At 42.8% G+C, this 24,055-nt stretch overlaps 1 protein-coding gene across 1 annotated transcript in view; it reads right to left on the bottom strand.

Moving 5' to 3' along the window:
• Positions 1 to 24,055, bottom strand: part of diaph2 (diaphanous-related formin 2) — a 568,359-nt gene that overhangs the window by 153,123 nt on the left and 391,181 nt on the right. Inside the window, exon 30 of the mRNA XM_083651834.1 lies at positions 1,030 to 1,154. Within this exon, the coding sequence (XP_083507960.1) occupies positions 1,030 to 1,154 (125 nt within the window). The remainder of the gene's footprint in view (positions 1 to 1,029; positions 1,155 to 24,055) is intronic.

Raw genomic sequence — 24,055 nt, 5'->3', positions numbered from 1 at the left:
TGCTCTGCCTCCCAGCTGCCTCCAGGGAGGTATCTGCCTCTTTTTTTTTAATTACACAAATTTAAGTGCCCTTCTTTGACTGGGAGCAGATTGTTAATGCGTTAGGAGGCTATTACTCTTATGCCACCCAAAGTGCAAAGTCAGCCTTGATAAATCTCCAGTTTAAGACAAAAGGAAGCAAAAATCAGGTTAAATGCTGTCTTAAGTGTGAGCGCCTAGCATATGGAAACACCTACTCGCTTGTTAAATTACTCTGGACTAATTCTTGCTTTCCTTAATAATGCCGGAGACAAAGACAGAGAGACTGGGGACTGCTTAACTGAAGGACTTTCAGAAAGAGAAACACCCTCGCCTCAAGCTATTGACAACAGAGTTTATTTCCACCACTGATCCAAAGTATAAATCCATACAGTAGGTGCGGCGCATCTATGCAACGCTCGACAGTGAGGACCCTTCTCCCTAAAAAGGGCATCCACAAAAGTGCAGAGACAGGGCTAATTTAATTTGAGAGCAGAAGCGCTTTGGTTGAAGTGAAAACACTCTGTTATCGAAACAGGAGAGGTGCCATGAGAGGTGATAGCCCACATATGGTTGTGTGGAGGCCTGTGGCCGGTCAGGAGATGAAATCAGGGATAGGTGATAAGTTGGTGTGAGGGGCTAGAGCCCCTATTAGAGGCCCCCAGGGGCCAGGCGGCAGTGGTGGAGCGCAGTAAAAATAGCTACAGGCATGACTTCACTCGAGGGACTCTGGGAGGAGTGAAGAGGGAGATCTGATCAACATCTCACAGCAAGGCAGCCAGATCCATTCCCCACGTTCCCCTGGGTGCCACCAATCACACCAAGAGACTTTAAATGCTTGGCCCTGCCAGGCAGAACACAAGCACACACCTTCCCCCACTGCCGTGGACAATGTGGTGGCGCAGAGTGTCCTAACATGTGTGACAGGTTGGTTCTCTGTGAGAAGCAAATTTAAGCACAAGGCCATGCAGGGAGCCACAATAAAATCAAAAAAATAGTTAAAAAGGATATGGACATCTTTTCCACAAACTTATCTTGCGGGTCATCTGTCTTGGGGAAATTCTGGATGTCGTTTTCAAGCCTCTGGATGTGGCGTTCCATGGTGCTCAAACTGCTGTTTAAGATCTCTGCAGGCACTGTGGAGAAAATGGCAAAAAAGGAAACGTAAACCGATTGGCAACAACAATCAGATTCACACTGTGCTTATTTCCACTCAAATGTGACATGATAAAAATAGGGGCGGATGACTGAAAAGTTTGTTCTGCTGCAAAATCAACTCCAGCTATGACTGACTTTTACCGAGTGTGCTGTGACACACTGACTTTTGCATAAGTCATGTGCGCGTGGCCTAGAAAGTTTGTATGTGTGAATGTGTGTGCGTCTACACTGGCTCGTTAAGCAGTGTGTAATCAGTGTGAATGTGTGTGCATCTACACTGGCTCGTTAAGCAGCGTGTAATCAGTGTGTACAGAGTTGCTGTGGAATCTGCAGTATTCAGATCAGGCCTTTCAAGTGGAGACTTCAAAGAGCGGCCTGTGTCTTAAGGGATCAGACGGGACAGGAACATAGATGCCGTACCATGTTTAGGTGGCTGTTAAGGCTTTAGACATATTGACACACACATACATACAGTACACCCCCCCCCCCCCCCCACACACACACACACACACACACGCACGCACGCACGGTCTCAAAATAACTCTCAGAGAGGAAAAAAGTGTCAAATTATAGAATGTCTTCCAAAAGTTATATACCAAAAGTTGTCCGCTCAATAAGTGTCTTGATCTTTTGGCACTTTAGAGATAAACCATGACGAGTATTTGAAATCAAGCCATATATTTCATTTAATTTCAAAGCCTCTGTCAGCTCACTGCACTATTGGCTGCCCTTACTGGACCCTATAATAAATCCTTACTTGAAAGTATCTCTCTGCATGTACTGCACTGCATCACATGCATTTCAATTTCAAGTGCTTTTGCTGCTTTCTGACAATTAAAGGAATTACATAATTTCAGCTCTTGGAACCTCATAAACAAAATTGTATAAATATATAGTGGAATCAGAATGTTCAATGCTTTCGTGATCAGGCAGCCAGAAAGTAGTAAAAAACTAACTAACTAGACAAAAAAAATTGCCTCCGCCATAAGTCAATTGCAGTTCACATCCATGCCTGTCCATACTCAAAATGATCATCACTTCATAATTTATCCTATTAGACATTTGTGTGAAATGTTGTAATAATTAGCATGTATTCTTGAGTTATGGCCAAAAATGGATTTTGTGAGGTCACAGACCTTGACCTTTGACCACCAAATTGTAATCAGCTCATCCAAGTCCAAGTGAACGTGTGTGCCAAATTCAGAGAAATTCCCTCAAGGTGTTCCTGAAATATCGCGTTAAGGAGAATTGAGACGGACGGACGGACGGACGGACGGACGGACGGAGGGAGGGACAGACGGACAACCCAAATACATAATATTGCCTCTGACCATGGCTGTCGCCAGTGCGGAGGCATAAAAACAACAAGTAACAAGGTGACAGTAAACATGTCACCTGCATGAATGATGTAGTCCCCCAAATCAGTAGCACACATGCCACCTTGTTTTGACCTGCAATTCTCAGGACCCAGGTCCCAGGGCTAATCAGTGTAGTGACCAGAACACAGTGTGTACCAAGTTTCAGCAAAATCTGACCAACAGTGTCTATCACACTAAAGATAGATACATGACACTAAAGATAGATACATGACACTAAAGATAGATACATCACACTAAAGATAGATACATGACACTAAAGATAGATACATCACACTAAAGATAGATACATCACACTAAAGATAGATACATCACACTAAAGATAGATACATCACACTAAAGATAGATACATCACACTAAAGATAGATACATCACACTAAAGATAGATACATCACACTAAAGATAGATACATCACACTAAAGATAGATACATCACACTAAAGATAGATACATCACACTAAAGATAGATACATGACACTAAAGATAGATACATCACACTAAAGATAGATACATGACACTAAAGATAGATACATCACACTAAAGATAGATACATCACACTAAAGATAGATACATGACACTAAAGATAGATACATGACACTAAAGATAGATACATCACACTAAAGATAGATACATCACACTAAAGATAGATACATCACACTAAAGATAGATACATCACACTAAAGATAGATACATCACACTAAAGATAGATACATCACACTAAAGATAGATACATGACACTAAAGATAGATACATCACACTAGAGATAGATACATGACACTAAAGATAGATACATCACACTAAAGATAGATACATGACACTAAAGATAGATACATGACACTAAAGATAGATACATCACACTAAAGATAGATACATCACACTAAAGATAGATACATCACACTAAAGATAGATACATCACACTAAAGATAGATACATCACACTAAAGATAGATACATCACACTAAAGATAGATACATCACACTAAAGACAGATACATCACACTAAAGATAGATACATCACACTAAAGATAGATACATCACACTAAAGATAGATACATCACACTAAAGATAGCTATATCACACTAAAGATAGATACATGACACTAAAGATAGATACATGACACTAAAGATAGATACATCACACTAAAGATAGATACATGACACTAAAGATAGATACATCACACTAAAGATAGATACATCACACTAAAGATAGATACATGACACTAAAGATAGATACATCACACTAAAGATAGATACATCACACTAAAGATAGATACATGACACTAAAGATAGATACATCACACTAAAGATAGATACATCACACTAAAGATAGATACATCACACTAAAGATAGATACATCACACTAAAGATAGCTCTTCTCCCATGCATTCACAGTGATTGCTCCAGTATAGTTGGAATACATTGGTCACTGTGGTTTGCTTGATCATCTTAAATAAGGCACCATTGAGGACAGTCCCAGAACATTTGATTCTGTTTGAACCCTGCTTCCTACTTATGCACGGGTTACTGCATCCACTAGGGTCTACTTGAAGAGCCAAGTGTGGGGAAAGGGGTTACGCACAAGCTACCAAGCAGGGTGACCTCACAAATAAAAGGGTCAACATGTACACCCATTATATGACTTGGATCAACTCTTCTTCTCATGTTCTGACAATCAGACTGTAGGGGTGGAGACAATAACACAGTAAACACACCCATCCATCCCCACTGACCAGTGAAAGCACACACACACACACACACACACACACACACACACACACACGCACACACACACACACACACACACATGCAGACAGATACAACTGCCAGCCATGTCTCAATCAAACAACACACTAACAGTGAGGGGCGAGGTCAGTGTCATCATTAGTGGAGTTGGAGGCTAGAGCTGACTGGCTGGCTGGGGGGATCTGCTGGTGACTGACTGGGAGACTCACCACCTCTCCTCATCAGTCCTGGGGGTGACAGTAGTGAGAGAGCCACAGTATCACAGTCTGCTCCTCCTCTGATAGGCCCTCAGAGATGCTCACACTCTTGTCACTGTGATCTGAGGCACACACTGATGGTGCAATGGGAAAATGAGGAGCTGGAGAGGTGGGCAGACAGATGCAGGACGTGGAGAGATGACACCCACATGAATGCATCATATCTTGTGAAGGTGTTCATCAGTCATTGTGGCTCAGAAAGGTTCATTGCAGCTTGAGTGACAGCGGTGCTATAGCTAATAACTGCTCTCGCTGCCCATGGTAGCTAGGAAACAGAGACGCAAGCAAATTACAGTGATGTCACAGCAGAGACATTTATTATATCAACATGAAGCCCTGGGTCCACGTTATTTACATTTGAATTATTTTTCCACAAGACAAATTGACACTCTGCATTATAGTGACTGAAGTTCATACAGTGTCGTGGCTCTTCACACAACCAAACCTATTCATTTGGTTGGTAATTGTAATAAGACAGAAATACCAGGTGAACAACGAAGGGACACACTTATGAGCTTAAAGGAGTACTTACCTCCAAAACACTTTTTTTCAGCTTTTAACCAATATATATGACTTTGGGGGTGATGTGTGAAGAATTCTGGTCAGAATTTCCACATTTGACACCAAACTGTTGCCATTTTACCATTTGTATCATTTTTCAGCAGCATATCTGGCATAAGCGCCCTCTTAGGGTCAAAGACTGCTTTTTTTTTTTTTCTCAAATGAATGGGAGATTAGGGGCACACTGACGTCACAGTGCCCCCAAAGACTATGGGATTTCAAGATAATTACTCCCCTACCCCCTCTGTACCCTTTCGGCTCCTCAGAACTCCAAGCCTATTCTTATTGAAGTTTGCTCTTAAAATACTGAACCAAACGTTGTCAAAGTTGGCACATGTCTTAATTATAGTTAGTTTCCCGCTGAATGTGTCACTACTTTATTGATATCTTACCTGGATAAGCTCGAATGATGATGTTTATATTATCAGTCCGAGTTGCAAGCACTGTTTCCAGCCCAGGCAGGCGAGAGTCGTACTGTTACATGGACGAGCCCCAAGCTCCACGGGCGCGCGCAGCAGGCCAGCAGCAGCTGGGCTCTCTGTGCTCAGAGCAGCAGAGAGAGCAGTCTGATATTTCCGCAAACAAATCTCGTCGCAGTTTAGCGGACATGTAAAATATAACGCTATACTACGACGTGACAATGTGACAAAGCTTCTCTAAACATATCGGCTAATATAATATCATCACTGTGTACAAGCAACGCCAACTTTTATGGAAATCAAGTCAGCAGAGCAGAGCGACTGGCTCTGTCTGTGTGTGTGTGCTGCTCGGGGGGATTCGCATGGGAACAGTGTGAGGAGGAGAAGAGCTCTGCGCTGCCTCCTGCGTCCTGAGAGGAAAAATCAGAGGTGCCCCAAAACGAAAAGGTGGTAAAAAGCCCCAAAACGCAAATTAAAAACGGATTTCATTGCGCGGTTTATCTCTAGTTAGACGAGGGAATTACGTGGAGAAATCTCGCATTGTGTTACCCCAGAGCGAGAGGTTTGTCCTCACTGTGTGCTGCGAGCAGCGAGGCTCTTAACGTAAGTTTAGACAAGCCACATGCAAGCCACGCACACACACATGGGACAAAATGGGACAAAAATAATTAAATTTCTAGTTCGCCACTGAATGGCCAAATTGATATAACTATCAACCATTTCAGGATTTTCTGTTTCCATACAGGCCACCAGCGTTGGCTAGTTGATGATATTTATAAAGATATCGCCCCTCTCAAATAAATTATTTTTGAGGCAGTATGCAAACTGTAATGGCGTCGATTTCCGAAAAAAAATCTTGACTTAACACAGCCAAAGAGTCTAGTATAGACAAGAGTATATGTCATTTCTTGGTTTTTTCAATAGGTATTTTCAAATCACTGTTCTAATACATATCTAGGGGGTAAGTCCTCCTTTAAAGGTCCCATTTTATGCAATTTTTTAGCAGTTTAAAACAAGTCTCCTGGGTCTTTAAAACACAAGGTTATTAATTCTGTTGCGGGGAGAAAAAAAACTAAAATCCAGCCTGTGGGACTTCTCTATCTGCTTTGTCTCTCCCCTCCTTAACTATGCACAGTTTTGAAGGTGTAGGACCTCTGATAAGATCCATCTTTGGTGCAGATGATTGTTTTGTGGACATTTTTCCATACTACGCAGCTACTGACAACAAGGTTTGGTCTTCCACATTCCGTTGGCAGGGGCGGTGCTGTGTGTGTGTGTGTGGGGGGGGGGGGGGTGGCACAGTGGTAGCGCTGTCGCCTCACAGCTAGAAGGTCCTGGGTTCGATTCCCACCTGGGATGCATGGTCGCATCATGGAGGGTGTGTCCCTGCCATGTCCTCAGTACCTATGGCCCAGGTGGGGCCTCATCAAAAAGGGCCTTTCTGTGTGGAGTTTGCATGTTCTCCCCCACTAAAACCATGCAGAAGATCATCACCTGACCAGTGACGACAATGTCTGAAGTTGGTCCCCGGGCGCTGTACACAAGAAAGCTGCCCACTGCTCCTGGCCTGCCCCCTGGAGGAAGGACTAGCCTGGATGGGTTAAAAGCAGAGACTATATTTCACCGGCCACCCTCGGCATGTGTGTTGGGTTGTCGTGTGACAATAAAGACGGGTTTGTCCGTCTGACTTTGAACTTTGTAAGCGGGCAAATGAAACAAGTGTTACTTTGTGATGTCACAAAGTTACGGGAGTCAAAACAACTCGTTTGGAGGCATTTTCTCCTTACATGGTTGGTGTGGCTTTACTGTATCTGAGGATCGTGTGTTTTGAGATGTCCACCATGTTTATGTAGCACGCCGAAGTCCTTTATAATCAAAGAGGCAAGGGAAATCATGTTTGATGAAAATGGGACCTTTAAAAGAAAGTTTACGACTCCTTTACAAGCCCATTAGCTGGCAAGGGGAATACATTTATGAGAGTTAATAATACTGCTGAATGAGGGTCAACATTAAAAACAAAAGCCTCTGGGGGGAAAATAGATCTAAATTTGTATTTTACAGTCGCTCTGAAAGTACACACACACACACACACACACACACACACGGGGAGGTGGAAGCTTTTTAAAAAGACATATACATTAATAGGACTACCCTCTCTCACTCTCATCTCTGCAGGAAGCTTCTAGAGAATGAAGCGAGTATTCTTCTGGGATATCATTAGTAAAACTAACACAAAAATAAAGCAGCTTTTTTCAGGCGACGAAACACGTCAACAGTGGTATCTTCTGAATACACATTCCAAATGGATCAGAGGAGACACAGAGGGGGCGGAGGGGACTATACGCATCTTCCTCATAGGGAGAGAGGATTTCTGAAACACTACTGTCAGCAAGGCCTGCCAGTGTCTTTTAGTGACACAGAAAACTCTGTGTAAAGGCTTCTAAGCTGGATATACGCATACACATTTTTTCTCCAGCTAACTTCTTACACAAGGAACATCATTTCATTTCTTCTTTATGTTATCTGCAGTATGCTTTAGTTAGCTACACTTCTTGTCAACCAATAGAAAAGGACTGTTGGAGGGAAGGCATGAATGACAGACCAGCATGAAAAAGCCTTCTGTGGTCAAAATCTTTCAGTCACTGATATGGGCTCTGTAAAGCTGGTCACTGATATGGGATCTGTAAAACTGGCCCGTCTCTGTAAAGCTGGTCACTGATATGAGATCTGTAAAACTGGCCAGGCTCTGTAAAGCTGGTCACTGATATGAGATCTGTAAAACTGGCCAGGCTCTGTAAAGCTGGTCACTGATATGGGATCTGTAAAACTGGCCCGTCTCTGTAAAGCTGGTCACTGATATGAGATCTGTAAAACTGGCCCAGTTCTGTAAAGCTGGTCACTGATATGAGATCTGTAAAACTGGCCAGGCTCTGTAAAGCTGGTCACTGATATGAGATCTGTAAAACTGGCCCGGTTTTGTAAAGCTGGTCACTGATATGAGATCTGTAAAACTGGCCAGGCTCTGTAAAGCTGGTCACTGATATGAGATCTGTAAAACTGGCCAGGCTCTATAAAGCTGGTCACTGATATGAGATCTGTAAAACTGGCCAGGCTCTGTAAAGCTGGTCACTGATATGAGATCTGTAAAACTGGCCCGGATCCGTAAAGCTGGTTACTGATATGGGATCTGTAAAACTGGCCCGGCTCCGTAAAGCTGGTTACTGATATGGGATCTGTAAAACTGGCCCGGCTCTGTAAAGCTGGTCACTGAGGCATTATTCATTCCAGTGAGCAAGAGACAGACAAAAACTATTTCATTAAGCCTTGCCCCGTTTCCTTCAAATAAACTGCCAGGGAAAAATCCTGTGCAACTCACAATACCAAATCATCTGCTGTAATGTGAAGATGTCAACGTTATATTCAGTCATTTGAAAGGAGGGGGCAATTTTCATTTTGATTTATGGACAAATAATACCAATCTTTCATCCAGTGCTCTTGCGATGCCGCCAAAGGTTACAAAGGAAATTGAGATTTATTTTGAACATCGCTGCCAACATAGCATAAAGGATCAAGTTTTAAATAATCTACACACTTGTGCAAACAAAGACAAATGTAACATAAAACCAAAGGAGAAGGTCGTTCATAAATGCATTCATGTCCTCAAGGGTGTGAGTCGGGGTATGCATGTTTGTGTGTCTGAGAGAATGTAAGAGAGAGGGATGGGGAGAGAGAACGAGAGAGGTTGTGAGGAGATATGTGCTTACAATATATGATTAGCCCAATTTGAATTAATTTAAAAAGGGACTTTTTGCAACTTCTTGTAACTGAAAATCCAATCTCATGCTTTATGGGACAATACAGAAGTAAAAACTGACCCCTGCTAATTCGAAAAATGCACAACTATGCCATTACTTCTTTGGGGGCGGCAGTAGCTCAGGAGGTAGAGTTGTCATCTGGGAATCGGAAGGTCCCCGGTTCGCTCCCTCTGCATGCCCACGTGTTCTTGAGCAAGACACTGAACCCCTAATTGACCCGACGACGAGCAGTTGGGGCCTTGCATGGCTGAAGACACCATCGTTTTGTGAATATGAGCGGGTAAATGTAGATACACTGTACTGTAAATCGCTTTGAGCGGTCGTCAGTCAATTTACCATTTACTATACAACAATTTGCCTGCTGCACAGCTTTACTGCACAGTAACCTTGTTCTGGCTGTGGTTGTGACTGCCATAAGACTAGCCATCAAGACGTCTTATGATCAATCTGAGAGGAAAATGTCATCATTCTGATGAAGTAGACTGGACTCGACTGGTGAGACAAATGCTCAAATGCTAGATTGGGTCATTAAATGTTGAGGAGAGCGAGTAAGGGGAAGGCTGATTGGTTGAATAATTAGAGTCGAGATTTATCACTGGAAATTTACTCCATATAGAGCATATTCATTTCAGCTCATGTAATTAAGACATGGACTGGACCCATGACTCAAAGCCAAGGCTCTCGTCTGACAGATTGCGTGCTGAACCAAGGAGGAAGCAGAAGGAGAAACTACCCAACAACATTAAATGGACACCCATTGCAATTAGTGCAGGTCCATTAAGTCCCGTGTGTTCTTTTTCTAATCCTTCCAAACAGATGAATGGAGTCAGTTTGGCTGACAGGAGTACAGCTACGCTGTCGCTAACATCAGCCCTTCAATCATAGAGAAAATGAGTTTCAAGCTGTAGAGATCCTAAAAGTGAAACCCTTTAAGGGGCCGGTACGATTCCTCTGGACCACAGCTTATTAGGAACTCTTCTTCGAGCCTCTCCCAGCCTCTGTGCATGTACGACACGGGGTGGGAAGAGAGGGTGACCTTGAGAGGACTCCTCTCTACTACGCATGAGCAATTACACAGAATGCGTACCAAAGAGCATCTTCATCACATCAGGCTGAAATTGCCTATTGATTAGCAGGAGAATACCAAGACCAAGGTGAATCTCTTGTTTGTAACATGGCATTGTGTGAGAATTACAGGTATTTCGTGAATTGTACAGTTCTTTAACGCCAAGACCGAATCTTTTTTCTTCTTCTTCTTTTACAAAACTCCTGCTTTGTGTTTTTTCATCTAGCTGTTGGTGGCACCTGGAAGTGAATAGCAGATGAAGTGGGAGGCAGACTAGAGAGCAGCAGTATCGCGTAGCCGAGGAAGGAGACAAAAGGATAAACACTACACGCCTGTGTCCCCCTTCAGCGGGAATCAAAGTAGCTCCAGTTGCAGGAGTGAAAGTGATACATTGTTACTGTGACAAAGCAGTCGTATTGTTCTTTCTGATTACTTCACATCCTCTGATGCTGGAAAACAAGTCGGCAAGTGAAAGTAGCAAACGAGGAAATTGAATGAACAGCACGCGCAAAGGAGTTTAGAGAAAACTTCAAGGCACAACATTAACTGTAATTTTTAACGAGGGGATTCAATTAGCCGGTTTTGCGACGACTTTCAATGCTGTTCCACAAGGATAAAATGCCAAAGTTCATCAAAGTGCTTAGCGGTTTATATCGTTATGTTGCACTTTAAAGCAGAATAATTACATTACTGAGTACCAGAAAAATAAAATCAGTCTTTGGCAGACAGTGCAATTAATTTCACTGAGGGAGGACACAAATCCATGCAATACACAAGCAATCATAATTACAATCACCATCAATGTTGTGCTAATCGTGTGGAAATACTGTAAAAGGGTGAATCCCTTTTACTTTTGCTCTACTTACTCTTTTAATTTGCATTTTCCTCAAATCCTCCATGTAGCAAAACTGTTATCATAATGAAGGATTTATTTGCTGGTTAGAATGGACGTGCCTCCCCACAACAAAACCATAAGGTTAAAATATGTAATGGTAAAGCTTTCAATCTGCTTACACACTGAAGGAGTGAACATGCATTCCAATCCTTTAAACAGATCAAGATTACTATTAGAGGAAAGGAAATAAATTACACTTAATATTTTAGAGCAGAGACAATAAATGTAATGTAGTGTGTACAGTACAATTATGATCTGAAATTTGAGTGACAAATAACTCACAAGTTACCATTACATTCCATTATTACATAATGAAACCAAAATCTACACAAATGTGTTCTCTCACGGACCGAGTTTCAAGAATGAAGACGCTGTCACGTCACCACATATCACCCCATCCTCAATAGCCTATCAGCCCACAACATCTGTCAAATATGACGTCTGTTATGACGTGTGTCACCTGATATATCACCCCATCCTCAATAGCCAATCAGCCCATGTCATCTGTCAATATGACGTCTGTTGTGACGTCGCACATCTTCGTCTGCTGAGCCAATCACCGAAGAGTAACGTGTGCAGTATATATAGCCGTGGTCATCAGGTCATCATCCTCTTCCTGATTGCTCACCTCAGTGGCTGGTTGTACCTCGGGCTGATCATCTTCTCTACACAAATGATCAATATGACAATGCAAACATATGTAACTTGTTTAAAACACAATAACAATGCTATTACATTAATTACAATTACAGTAGGGGTGTAACAATTCACCAATTCAAATCGATATGCCTTAATATCAAAGATGTGGCTGCATCGATTCAAACAGCTTGAATTGAACCAATGCTCCTCTGCCCAATGTGCCGTTGTTTAGTTAAGAATGCTGACCGCAGAGCAAATATATGACACAGCAGACACCAGGGAATGAACAAAGCGTAATCCCATTTTGTTTTTGTTTATTAAGTTGGAAAACCTGGTCAAATTGTGGCAATATGTAAAACTTGCCAAGCAGCAGTGAAACATCCAGGTAGCAGACAGCACTAATCTGGCGAGCCATTGTGGCCATGGACTGGCTGTGGGAGAGTCCCTGCTTCCCCTCTTTACCTTTAGGGGATCTGTTTGTGGACGTCGCCTGCAGCCAGCAGTAGTGCCAGCAATGAAAAAAGGCATCGAAATACTCTTCCATGTTCCACTTGCCAACAGCTCTGCACGGACCAAATTGATTACAGCCATTGCATACACAAAGCAGCAAGGTATTATTTGTAAACAATGGCCTGTTTGAAAGGATTATTTTTGAGTTGACGGTTAAAAGGGTGAGGGGGTGTCATTAAAATGTGAAGGAGACCATTTTACTCTTGATGTAATGGCCTCGCTAACTGAGCAAGTTAGCTATCCAACCAGATAAACATTTCCAAAAACTCCACAGCAAAGGGGTTGATTTTCATGAAGTAAATATTTAGGCAAATAGCATGGAGATACAGAGCTAGCCTACTGTAGCCTAGCCACATGGCAAATTAGCATAGAGATATGGAGCTAGCCTAGCCTACAGTAGCCACATAGCAAATAGCATAGAAATATGGAGCTAGCAGTAAATTCAACTACGGCAAAAATATATACGGTACTTCATTATTCGTAAAGACACAAAATAATTATGTTTCCAGATGAACTATACTCACAGATGTTGCTTTAGCAAACAGGAAAATGAAGAACAGCGTATAAACTGAGGAGCTGATGACTGCTAACAGTGCATATTAGGCTTGGACCAATTTACGATAATGGAATATCGAAAACAGTGGACAAACTATGCTACTGCTAATAAAATGGGAACTGTTAAAAATGGGAACCATTTAATTGCAAATGGTGATACGATGCAATGTATCACACAGCATTATATTATATCAAGACACACCAGAATAGAACGTTGGCTGCTTAAAATGCATCTTAGGTGCATCACATCATTGATTTCCCTTCCAGCCAACATTGGGATTTATTCAATATGTTGAAGACCCTGAACAACAAGTGCAAAATCTATGGAGTGGAGCGTGCAAACGGTAAACACGAGAACAAAAATGATCAGATCATTCCAAAATAGATTAAAAAATACATGACCCAAGTATGGACCGGGGCCAGAGAGCGAAAGCACAGTCAGGCAGACAGCAGAAGACTAGACTGCACTGTATCTCACACTCTGGAGAAAGGTCTTGTTTACAATGGGAGTCATGCCTATGAGACTTTATTGCTTTTGGCAGCCATCAGAACTACAGCCCTGTGCCAGATCTCTAGAGGAATTACAAATGGAGTCAATTACAATATATTTTGATGCATGGGAAAGTTTAGACATTGACCTGGGGTGATGACAATCCCCCAGGAAGTGTTGAGGAAATCAGTCGGTGCGGTGTGCTGGCACTCTGTGAGATGTTAGGGCCTGTGCCCTCTGCAATAAAGACAATAAGAAACTCACAGGGACACAGTGGCTGAGTTCTCCTTCCTTGACAACATGCCAAGCGACTAAATGCGTGTCATGCACTAACCTGAAGATGGTCGATTCTCTTTGCCAAGGCACATTTTCCTTTGATACTTGATACGTTGCTGGTGTCAAACAATAAGACAATGAGTAGTACAGAGCACACAGGAGGACAGCAGGGTGTGTTCTTATAAGAGGCATGGCACTCGGTACAAGACACTGATGGGAGATGAGTGACCATAGCCGGAGGAGCCAAGTGTGTTAGTATGCATGTTTGCCACCAGTGTCAAGCAAAATAAAGCTGGGGGATATTTTGAGTTAACATTCACAGGGCTTAATTTAAAGCAGAAAAAACATTCTGAGCCTGAACTGTTCCAGACTGTTTGTTTATTTATTTATTTCATTACACACTACACCACCACACCATTTATTTCTCTATTTCTCTATAAAACTAGTCCAATAATAGGGACAACAACAAAAAATAATTGCCACATTTCTGTGCTGAATGAATGAATATTCAACACGGCATTATTAAGCTATAAACCTAGTGCAATAATAACAACTGTGGCGCCCCCCCCAGGGGTCACCTGGTACACAGAAAATATAAATAAATGATGCAGATATCAAAGGGGTGCAGTTTTCTTAAAATTTACTCCTAAACCATGACCAGGGATTAGTAAGCCATGCGTACAGATTTGTAATATCTACGTTGATAACCTCAAAGAGAAACTATCTAGGCCTATCTACAGTGAGCCAAAGCCATTACACAGAGCTTGGCATACATATAGTGAGTTGTAACAGCCATTATAGGCACCTAGACCATACTGTATGTGAGCCATAAGCATTGATTAATCACACCACTAGGTCTAATTTATGATCCGATGTGTGTTTTGGTGACAATACGAAACCTATTTACTCCATACAAATCATGCTTGTAGAAAAAGCGTGTTGATTGGATTTTACCGTACTGTATACAGTATGCAACTCTGTGGGCCGCTGTGGTGTCACCGTTTGACATGATCAATATATTACAAATCCGTGTGCACGGTCTACTAATCCATGCACATGCTTTAGTATTTACTACTAATAGTAAACGGTGCACGATTTACCAATCGGTGCCTATATGGATTTCCACATACATTTTTATCTTACCAGGTGACCCCTGGGGAGCTCTGTAGAGAACAGCCAAAGCAGTGGCACATGTTTATGCTGCATGCATGATGATAGTAAACAGTGAAAGACAGAATCACGCTCAGGTCTGTCACTGCTGCTGGAGCAGCCGCTGGAACTATCGCTCCCGGCAAGGTGCTCCGATATGGGAGTGCAGTACAGCGGCGTAGTGTCTGGGATTGACCACATGTGGAAGGAGCACGTTCTTTCTGCTGGTTGAGCACACAGTGCAGAACAAACACCCGCTTCCATTCATTTGTCGCACCAAGTGTCAAAACGGTTTCGTGTCTCCACCCGATTACAGTATCAATCCATACGTATCACCGTTTGTTTTCCTTACTCCATCTTTTTTGTTACTCTTTGTTTTATCTCTGTCTATCTTCACCAGCTTTCATCATTTTCATAAACTTCATTCAAATATTCCAGCTGTGCTACACTACGGAATTGATGCTACATTGTGATAGGAAGTAGCTTGCTGTTCATTGGGGGGAAGACTAAACTTGCTCGCATTCCATTGGTAAACGTCAAATATTGCTTTGCTTGGCTGAATATTGGATTGGATAAAATGCATAAAAAAACAAAAAGTGATTTGTGTGTGTGTGAACTAAAACATCCATAGAACCCACTTGTAATGCAATACTGTATGTTAAATACTCCCAAGATTACTGCATTCGCTTAAACTGGGAGATTGTGTCGCCAAGGAGAGGACATGTGTAAGTGTTGTAGACAGGAGAGACACTCTGAGATGGGGGTGTGGTGGTCACACCATCCCAGAGAGGTTGACTCATACCTCCACACCCATTCACAACTTCAAAGTTACACCTTATCATATACGTAGCTGAGGCTATTTCACCTGACACCTCTGAGGGACATACTTCACTGGCTGTGCTGCCTGCCATTTCTCCAGCCAAGAGACCCCAAATATCCACTTGACTTATTCACTGACTTTGGTGATAACTTCGGGATGGGACGATAAATCAAAATTCCATGTAGCAATACAACAGGTGACAAATATGTGTCGTGGGGCAGAATCTTTATTTATTTATCGATTCAGGGGGAGTTTCCGAAGAGCAATGCTCTCTTTCCCCCCGATTCACACAGACATTCACACCTGGAAGCTGACCAGTACAACCACAGTCTGATCTGCTGGCCACTGAGCAGCTCCAGTGGAGCGGTTGGGGTTAAGGGCCTTGCTCAAGGGCACCTCAGTGGTGGTAATGAGGGAGGGGCAAGCGCTGCTTTTTCACTTTCCTCACCTACATTTATCCTGCCAGTCTGGGGGATTGATCCGATGACCTTCTGGTCACAAGCTCGCTTCTCTAACCTTTAGGCTACCACAGCCCAGCTCCATCACAATGTCACAAGCTCTTAGTCTCCATCCAAATCCAAACTATATTATTTTCACTCTGCAATTACATTTTTAAATAGTTGATAACATTTGCTAGAAAGGAAATAAACATGATTGTGTAAAGTGATATTCTGCTGTAATTAAACATGATTAATTAATTAGATTGTAACTTGGTTGTATTGAATCGTGAACCATGTACAGTGTATCCAATTTGATCATGAGACAAGTATATCGGCTGATACCTGTGATCTGCAAAATATAGGGTGAAGAGAATGGACACATCATAGGCTGGTAGTTATGCAATAAGACCTGATGAAGTCACATTAAAGGGACAGTTCACATTTCTTAAAGTCTAGCTCTATTTGCTACTTACAAATGATGATGTTGATCCTGTAGCTGTGGAAAGTTGGGCAACACCTAATGCGATAAGCTGACTGAGGCTCACTGAAATCTCATCCACAGAGCACACAAAGTACATTTCAGTGAGCTTCAGTCAGCTTGTACATACAGGAGCGTGACCCCATTGACCTTGCATTTGTTTCCAGAGCTACTATGAGGAACAGGATGGATAGGAATAGGGCAAATGGGGCTAGACTTAAAAAAGAAGAAGAGATCTATCCCTTTAAATTTGTACCAAAGAACAATTGAAGAGTTTTGTCTTAAAATCAGGCATCCACCATTTGGAAAACATAGCACCTACTCTTACAAAATGAGTACTGACAATAATATGATACTTCATTGAGCCGCATAGGGGAATTCCGTTCAGTTGCCCTTCTCCACAGACCGAAAGGTCGGCTGCAGCATCGCGCCCCAGGGGTTGGCAGGGATTCACTGTATTGCTCAAGGACACTTCAGCGGATGATTACCGTCACAGGGGCTTGAACCCGGTTGAGGGGCGTTTTCCCAAATTCACTATGACACCCTGCTTTGAGGATTTACACCAGCTCTATAGGAACTCTTCAATTTATGCCAGATCCATTAAATTCTGTAATACTGCAGCCCACAGTTATTGCTAATTTTTCCACCGTTCACCACAAATTAATTTATTCCAGTTAACCTTCTTCCTGTCATGCTTTTGCCATTTCACTCTGGTGAAAAGCAAGTTTTGAAGCGGTCTCAGTGGAGCCCTGATATCCCTTAACAACAGTGTCAAGGTCAGGTGGCTGGATGTAAGCGAGGTGCCTCAATTATAAGTCCCTGTCTCTCTCCCCCACTTCTTCACTTCCGCTGTGTCTGGCTTGGTTTGACTGTCTCTCCCTCTGTCACTCTCTTAGTCACTCTCTTTGTTCTCTCCTCTTCTCAGACTCTCTCCCTCTCCCCCTCCTGTCGTTTGGCATACGCTCGTGTCCCCATTTGTAGCTCAAGAGCTCCCTCTGTGAGAGACATTGCTGCCAGACAGAGGAAACTCTCTCTATGGGCATGGACATGTTTACACAGATCCTCCCCGAATTTAATTGACTTTGATTTTCCTTTTGTCTTTTTTCAGCTCAGACATCCTATACTGTGCCTTTCCTAAATAAGACTGGTTACCACAAACTGCTGAATGATTGTTTCAGATGCATCAATAATGAGATGGCAATATTTCTCTTGTGATGATAGAAATGAGCTATGGCAATGCTTAAAGGACGGCTTTACCGTGGGGAATATGAATATATATCAATCTCACGCCCCTAAGGTTTTAGAATCCGTTGAAATATTTTGAAATTGGAGCTTCACTGCCTGACCTATCAGGCATCTCTCACATTTTTAGGGAAGCCGGATGACGCGTTACGCGTCACCCGGCTTCCCTCCCCGCTTGCGGAACTCGAGCGCCTATGAACTACAAGTCTTGTGAGCCATGGTCCCGCCTCTAGAGGTCCTCCACGCCCCTTCAGAGCTCTCGACGAAAAGCAAAAGGCAGCCATCTTGTTCACCCGCATAGCATACTGTAGCTAGGTTAGCTTTCCATAGCTCCTTGCCAAGAGACCATATCTCTGGAACGGAAGCACCAAAAGACACGGGACTGGGGGCATTGGAAAGCTCGTCAAATTTTACATCTAGTAGTAGGTGAGTTGAAGTAACGAAATCAACGCTGAGCAATGTACCCATTTTTACACATTTTTACAGAAAATAGTTACAACATCAGATGCGCGTAACTCCTACGAAAATGCCTTAAAATGCATGAAATTTTTTTTATGAAGACATCTCCCGACATATATACTACCGTTTACATTTGGTGCAATTTGGAGGCAATTTTATTTTCAATTTATTTCTTCTTCTTTGTATCTTTTATTGTCGAAGCCTTCTTCTTCTTCTTCTTCTTTGAGTTTTATGGTGGTTGGCAAACATATATGTGCATTACCGCCACCTACTGGAGTTTGATATCAGCCAAATGCCTGAGGGGTGGGCATGAAAACGAAGGCCACGCGAGCCCAGTGCATTGTGGGAAATGTAGTATTTCGGGTCCCCGCACCCGCCCCTCCCCTCCACCACCCCCCCCCCCCCCTCCACACAGAGTGGATTTCTGGTGATATCTCTGGCGGGAAACAACCAATTTCAAAAATTTCAACGGATTCGAAAACCTTAGGGGCGTGAGATTTAATATATATTCATATTCCCCAAGGTAAAGCCGGCCTTTAAATGAAGTGGGAATGCAACATAGTGGTCTGATTAAAGGACAAAGGGAAAACATCTCTGAAAGATTGCATCCTCTCTCACTAACTGAACTAATGCTCTAATTTCAGTAATACCATACACTAATGGCAATAAATGCGTTTGACTTTTTTTTAAATATATATATATATGTACACTCTATTGTCTTACACATTAGCATTGTCTTCAATTTGCACTAAAGTTGAGGTCCAGCATTCTTTTATACCATGTGTGTCAGTATGTAATATGCCCCTTGTAACTTGTGTAAGCACTGAGCGCTCTATGGAGAATCTATCTATGTACATGTGTATGTACATAAAGGTGAGTGCCAGCCTAAATTTAGAGCAGTTAATGTCACAGAAACACTGAATTTCATGTAGTTATTTTCAAATGAAAACAACCTCTAGTCCTCTACTACGGTCAAATGATCACTTGGATCATGGAGCATATTTCACAAATCATTATTTTTTTAATGCATAAGCGTCTGCACGCGTGGTGATGCATGACTCAGGAGAAAAGGGTGAGGGAGGGGGTCGTCGGCTTCCCTCCGTTTCCTTTGGTTGATGAAGCCATGCAGAGAGACCTTTCCCTTTAGTCACCACACATGATTCTGATAAAGCCTACAATTTCAAGTATCGCATGTCCCTGCTCTGTCCGCATAGACACTCCTCAATCAATGGGGCTTTGTCATGGATACTTTGCTTTGGTGAAGAGTTATTTATTTATTTATTTATATGTTTATTGATATGTTTAGTTTTGTGTAGGAGCAGTCAATGGGCTTTTGTTCTGTCTGTGTTCTGAGTGGGGACTTGGTTTGGCCGTGTGTGTGTGTGTGTGTGTGTGTGTGTGTGTGTGAGTGGACGTGAAACTATGTGACCCCCAACCCAGTGCAGCCAATCCTTCACTTTGCAGTCCCACAAAGCACAGGTTTTACAAGTTCAACAGGATGTTTGAACTGCTGGCAGTCTGAATGCTACATTCAAATGACTCCAACATGCGGGGGCTAAGTTGACGAGGTGGGGGCTAAGTTGACTAGGCGGGGGTTTCTTAGACGACTTGCTTAGTGTTAAAAGAACATTACACTTCCTGTCCGTTCCGACAATACTGTACATCTCAAGCCCTGGCCCCCAAGCGACCCAGCAGTCCAGTGGCTCCACAAGAGGGGATGTCAACTCTTCATCACACTCTGTGTTTGATTTAAACCATCCATCCCACAGAAACGGCAATCCTGTACATTTTCCAAGCATTGCTCCTGTGAAATGGCACCAAAATTGCCAATTGCTGCCGTGGCTGTCTCTGATTATTGATGGGATTTAGATGGAAGTGATGTATTCATTGGAGACAGCCAGGTTCTCCTTGATTGGCTTTTAGCTGAAGAGGCACATGTCACATGGCAGGTCACATACTGTAGTCTCAGAGTACGGGTTTATCTTCCAGTGCAGATGACTAGCTATGGTGGTTCCCTCACAATGCAAGTGGAGGAAGGGAAGGGAAAGTAACTGAATGCATCAAATAGGCTGGCAGATGGTAAGATGCAGAGCTTGGGTACAAGGTGTTTGGCGGCGGGAGCAGGGATAGACTTTAAACGAGAAAATGTTCAACTTTCCGAAGAAAATATTTGTGGCTGCTTGAGTTGGAAAGGTTAGAAAGTGAAATTCAAATGTGTTTATGATGAGATTGTCAAAGTTCTTCTGGAATACATTCACTTTGTGCCATTTTTGCCACAATGGAATCCACAACCTCCAGTGTATTTTGTCATTTTTAAGATATTTCATGTGTAGCTGTGTTTTTCCCTGCTCTGCTAATTAGCCAAAAGTGTTCGCCACTGTATTTTGTTGAGAAATAACCTTATTTTGGGCTCAAAGTCTTAAGATATAGCTCGTACTAAAAACGGGTGCTGATGTCAGACATTATGTTGTTGAGTGACGTGTCATAGACAAATACAATATTTACATTAATACCATCTGCCGTTAGCTAGGTGTTAGCCGTTAGCTGTTATGTTTGCTAACAGTGTGATAGTCACTTTTAACCAGTTTGAGTTGCGCTTTTTCCATATCTTTTCCATATAAGTCCACCAGCTTTGATATCTGTTGGCTGCTGGTTCATATTTATAACAATTATTGTGGCTTCAGGAAGAACGTTTTGGCAGAGGTATAGGCCTCAATATTTTTCCAGTCTCCGCCTGGAAGGGAGACAAAGATCGTATATTGAAGGGAGGAGCGAGGCTCTTATCCTTCTTGGACAACAGTGCTACAGCCATGATGTTGCAGTGGAACAAGGTATAAGCCTTCGGTTCTTATCAATATGCGATCTTTGGCACAAATGATGATGTGCGTTATTACAGCATGCACACATGTACGTTTTCATTGATCATGAATGGTGTACACCAGGGGTCAGCAACCTATGGCACGGGTGCCACCTCTGGCACGCGAAGGGTTAACCACTGGCACGGCAGCGCACAGCAGCAATAAGTGCGCAATTGAGATTTTTCGTAGAAATGTTGAAGTGCCCTGTCAAATTACCTACTTCACAGCCATTTGCAATTGCGCAGCATGTTATTTAGGATATTTACCGGAGTGACTCACTCTCTGCCTCTGATCGGTTGCCTTCCATGGCAGCAGCAGAGCAGTAAGATGCCACTCTCTTACAAGACTGCTCTGCCGGCAGCAGAAAGCAGATGAAAAATGCCAGCGAGCAAGACAGAGAAGGACCGTGCTCGTGCTGTGTATACTTCAATGTCCTGATTTTGGAAGGAATAACGTTAAATTGTTGATGTGCGATTCATTAATCTTGGTGTGGCACACTGATTGACAAGCAAAATTGAAAATGGCACTTCATATCAAAAAGGTTGCCGACCCCTGGTGTACACTGTACACCATTCATCTGTCTGAGGGTGGGAAGCCGGAATGAGGTTTTGTGTCCTGGTAGCTGCACTAGCGCCTCCTCTGGTCAACCGGGACGCCTGTTCAGGGCAGAAGGGAACTGGTGGGGGTAGCGTGATCCTCCCACGTGCTACGTCCTGCCGGTGAAGCTCCCCGCTGTCAGGTGAAAAGAAGCGGCTGGCAACTGCACATGTTTTGGAGGAAGCATGTGTGTGTCTACAGCTCTCTCCAGATCGGCATAGGGGGAATTGGCCAAGTACAACTTGGAAGAAAATGGGGGAAAATCTGAAGAAAAAACATCTAAGATAATCTTAGCGTCGTTACAGGTGTTTCTAAAAAGCATCTTAGACTCTTAAAAATGATTGTAGATACTGACGATATCTCCAACCTGTCCTAGAAAGCAAAGTGTCTTGAGAAGGAAACAGAAAAACACTCCACTGTGTCAACTGCAGCAACGTTACATTATAGGGCGGGGCTAGTGCCCCTAGAGGCGGAGGGAGGATTTTTTTTCTTCCTCTGACCCCAAAATATGGATATTTGGTGTAGAAATAATAAATGTGCTCCTGTCTAGGGCAAAGAGAGAATCTGGTCCCATAGTGAGACATCTCACGATGATTAGAAATAAAACAACATTTACCTCTAAGAACGATCATTATTGGGAAACAAACACAATTGTGTTCTGCTGTGTTACTGCAAAGTCTCACCTGTCGCTCCCTTCTCACACAAATCAGCTAGAGCTGCAGATGGTTTTTCCCACCCGCATTCCTATTGGCCGGTAAGCCAGTTATTTTTAATCCAGGAAGTACTCCTATTGGCTGGGGATGTCAACAAGCCTATCCAAAAGATTATCTGTGGCATCTGTCTTGATTGGAGCTAACAACAAACATTGTTGAGGGTTCATTCCCATTTGCTGAGAGGGTATTTGTGGTGCAGCAGGGGGTTTAAAAAGTGGCAGGGACAGAAGTGGACATTTAAAAAAGTAATGGGGACACATGCCCAGCGCCTCAGTGTACATGATGCCTATAGGCTAGTGCATGCCCAGCGCCTCAGTGTACATGATGCCTATAGGCTAGTGCATAATTCAACGTGATATAGCACAAAGAATCAACTGCAAACTCAAACTAGGCCCACAGAAAATTATTGTGTTCTTTTGACCATCTTTCCAGAATGTAGTTATATCCCATTATGGCTGCAAAAGCATGAGCACCAAAGTCATTCATGGAAATTGTGTATATCCATTTAAATTGCTAGATATAATTTATCAGCACTATATAAAGAAAAGTACGGTAGTGTTTAATCTCAAATAAAATAATAAAAGCCACAAGTGTTTTAGCATGAGGCAGATATATTGATAGCTGAGCAGATTGCTGACAACATGACAGAATTAGTGGTGTGTTTTTAATTAGTGAGCAACATGTTCAGCACTAATGAGGTTGAGGGGCTCAGCACAGGGGCTCGTTTATAACGGGCTGTAACCTGACAATTTAATTGGGGAACATTGGTGATTGTTACATTCGCGTCACCTGGGTCATTTGTAGCTGCAGTGTAGCTTCACTACAAGTGTTTTTGAGTCCCGAATCCTTGAAAAAGACCTAATCTAAAGTGAAAAACAAGAAAAAAATAATATTTCAGGAATATGTATGCTCATTCACTCTATATCCATTTAGGGGGAAAATGCTACCTGAAATTCATCAGGTAATAAAGAAAATATATACTGTATATCTGAGGGAGAGGGAGAGAGAGGAGAGGGAGAGAGATAGATAGGGGAGAGAGACTGAGGGAGAGAGAGAGGGAGACATTGCGCGCGTGCCAATAGGGCAGGCGAGGCCACGCAGCAGCCGCGCTGCGGGTGAGGCCGTGCAGCGGCCGAGCTGCATATGCGAGCTGCAGGGCAAGCCTAGGAATCGAGCTTGTGCGAGATGTTGTGCGAGATGCCTACCGGTAGTTTATTTATATTGGTTTGAAACAAATTTCTTCTGTTTAAATCTGCACATACTTGTGGAAAAATATTACACCAAGAGGTCCATCTATGAAAAAATAAAAGTGTTCAAATGAAGACACGCATACAGATAGGGTACTTACACTTGTTCCACTTCTTCTTGTAGCTGTGCTGCGACCTAAATGTGACTGCCTAAATGAGGATTTCCTGTGTCCCTCTACAACACTAATACAGTTGATGCAGAGAGATTCATATCCCTCGCACCACGGGAAAGGTCAGATCAATTCTCCCAACAGCCATCTCTGTCTTCATTTAGCAGG

Source organism: Poromitra crassiceps, assembly GCF_964638095.1.
Source record: "Poromitra crassiceps genome assembly, chromosome: 15".
Classification (NCBI taxonomy): domain Eukaryota; kingdom Metazoa; phylum Chordata; class Actinopteri; order Beryciformes; family Melamphaidae; genus Poromitra; species Poromitra crassiceps.
Note: the sequence above shows the minus strand (reverse complement) of the source record. Positions and strands in the feature narration are given on the sequence as shown.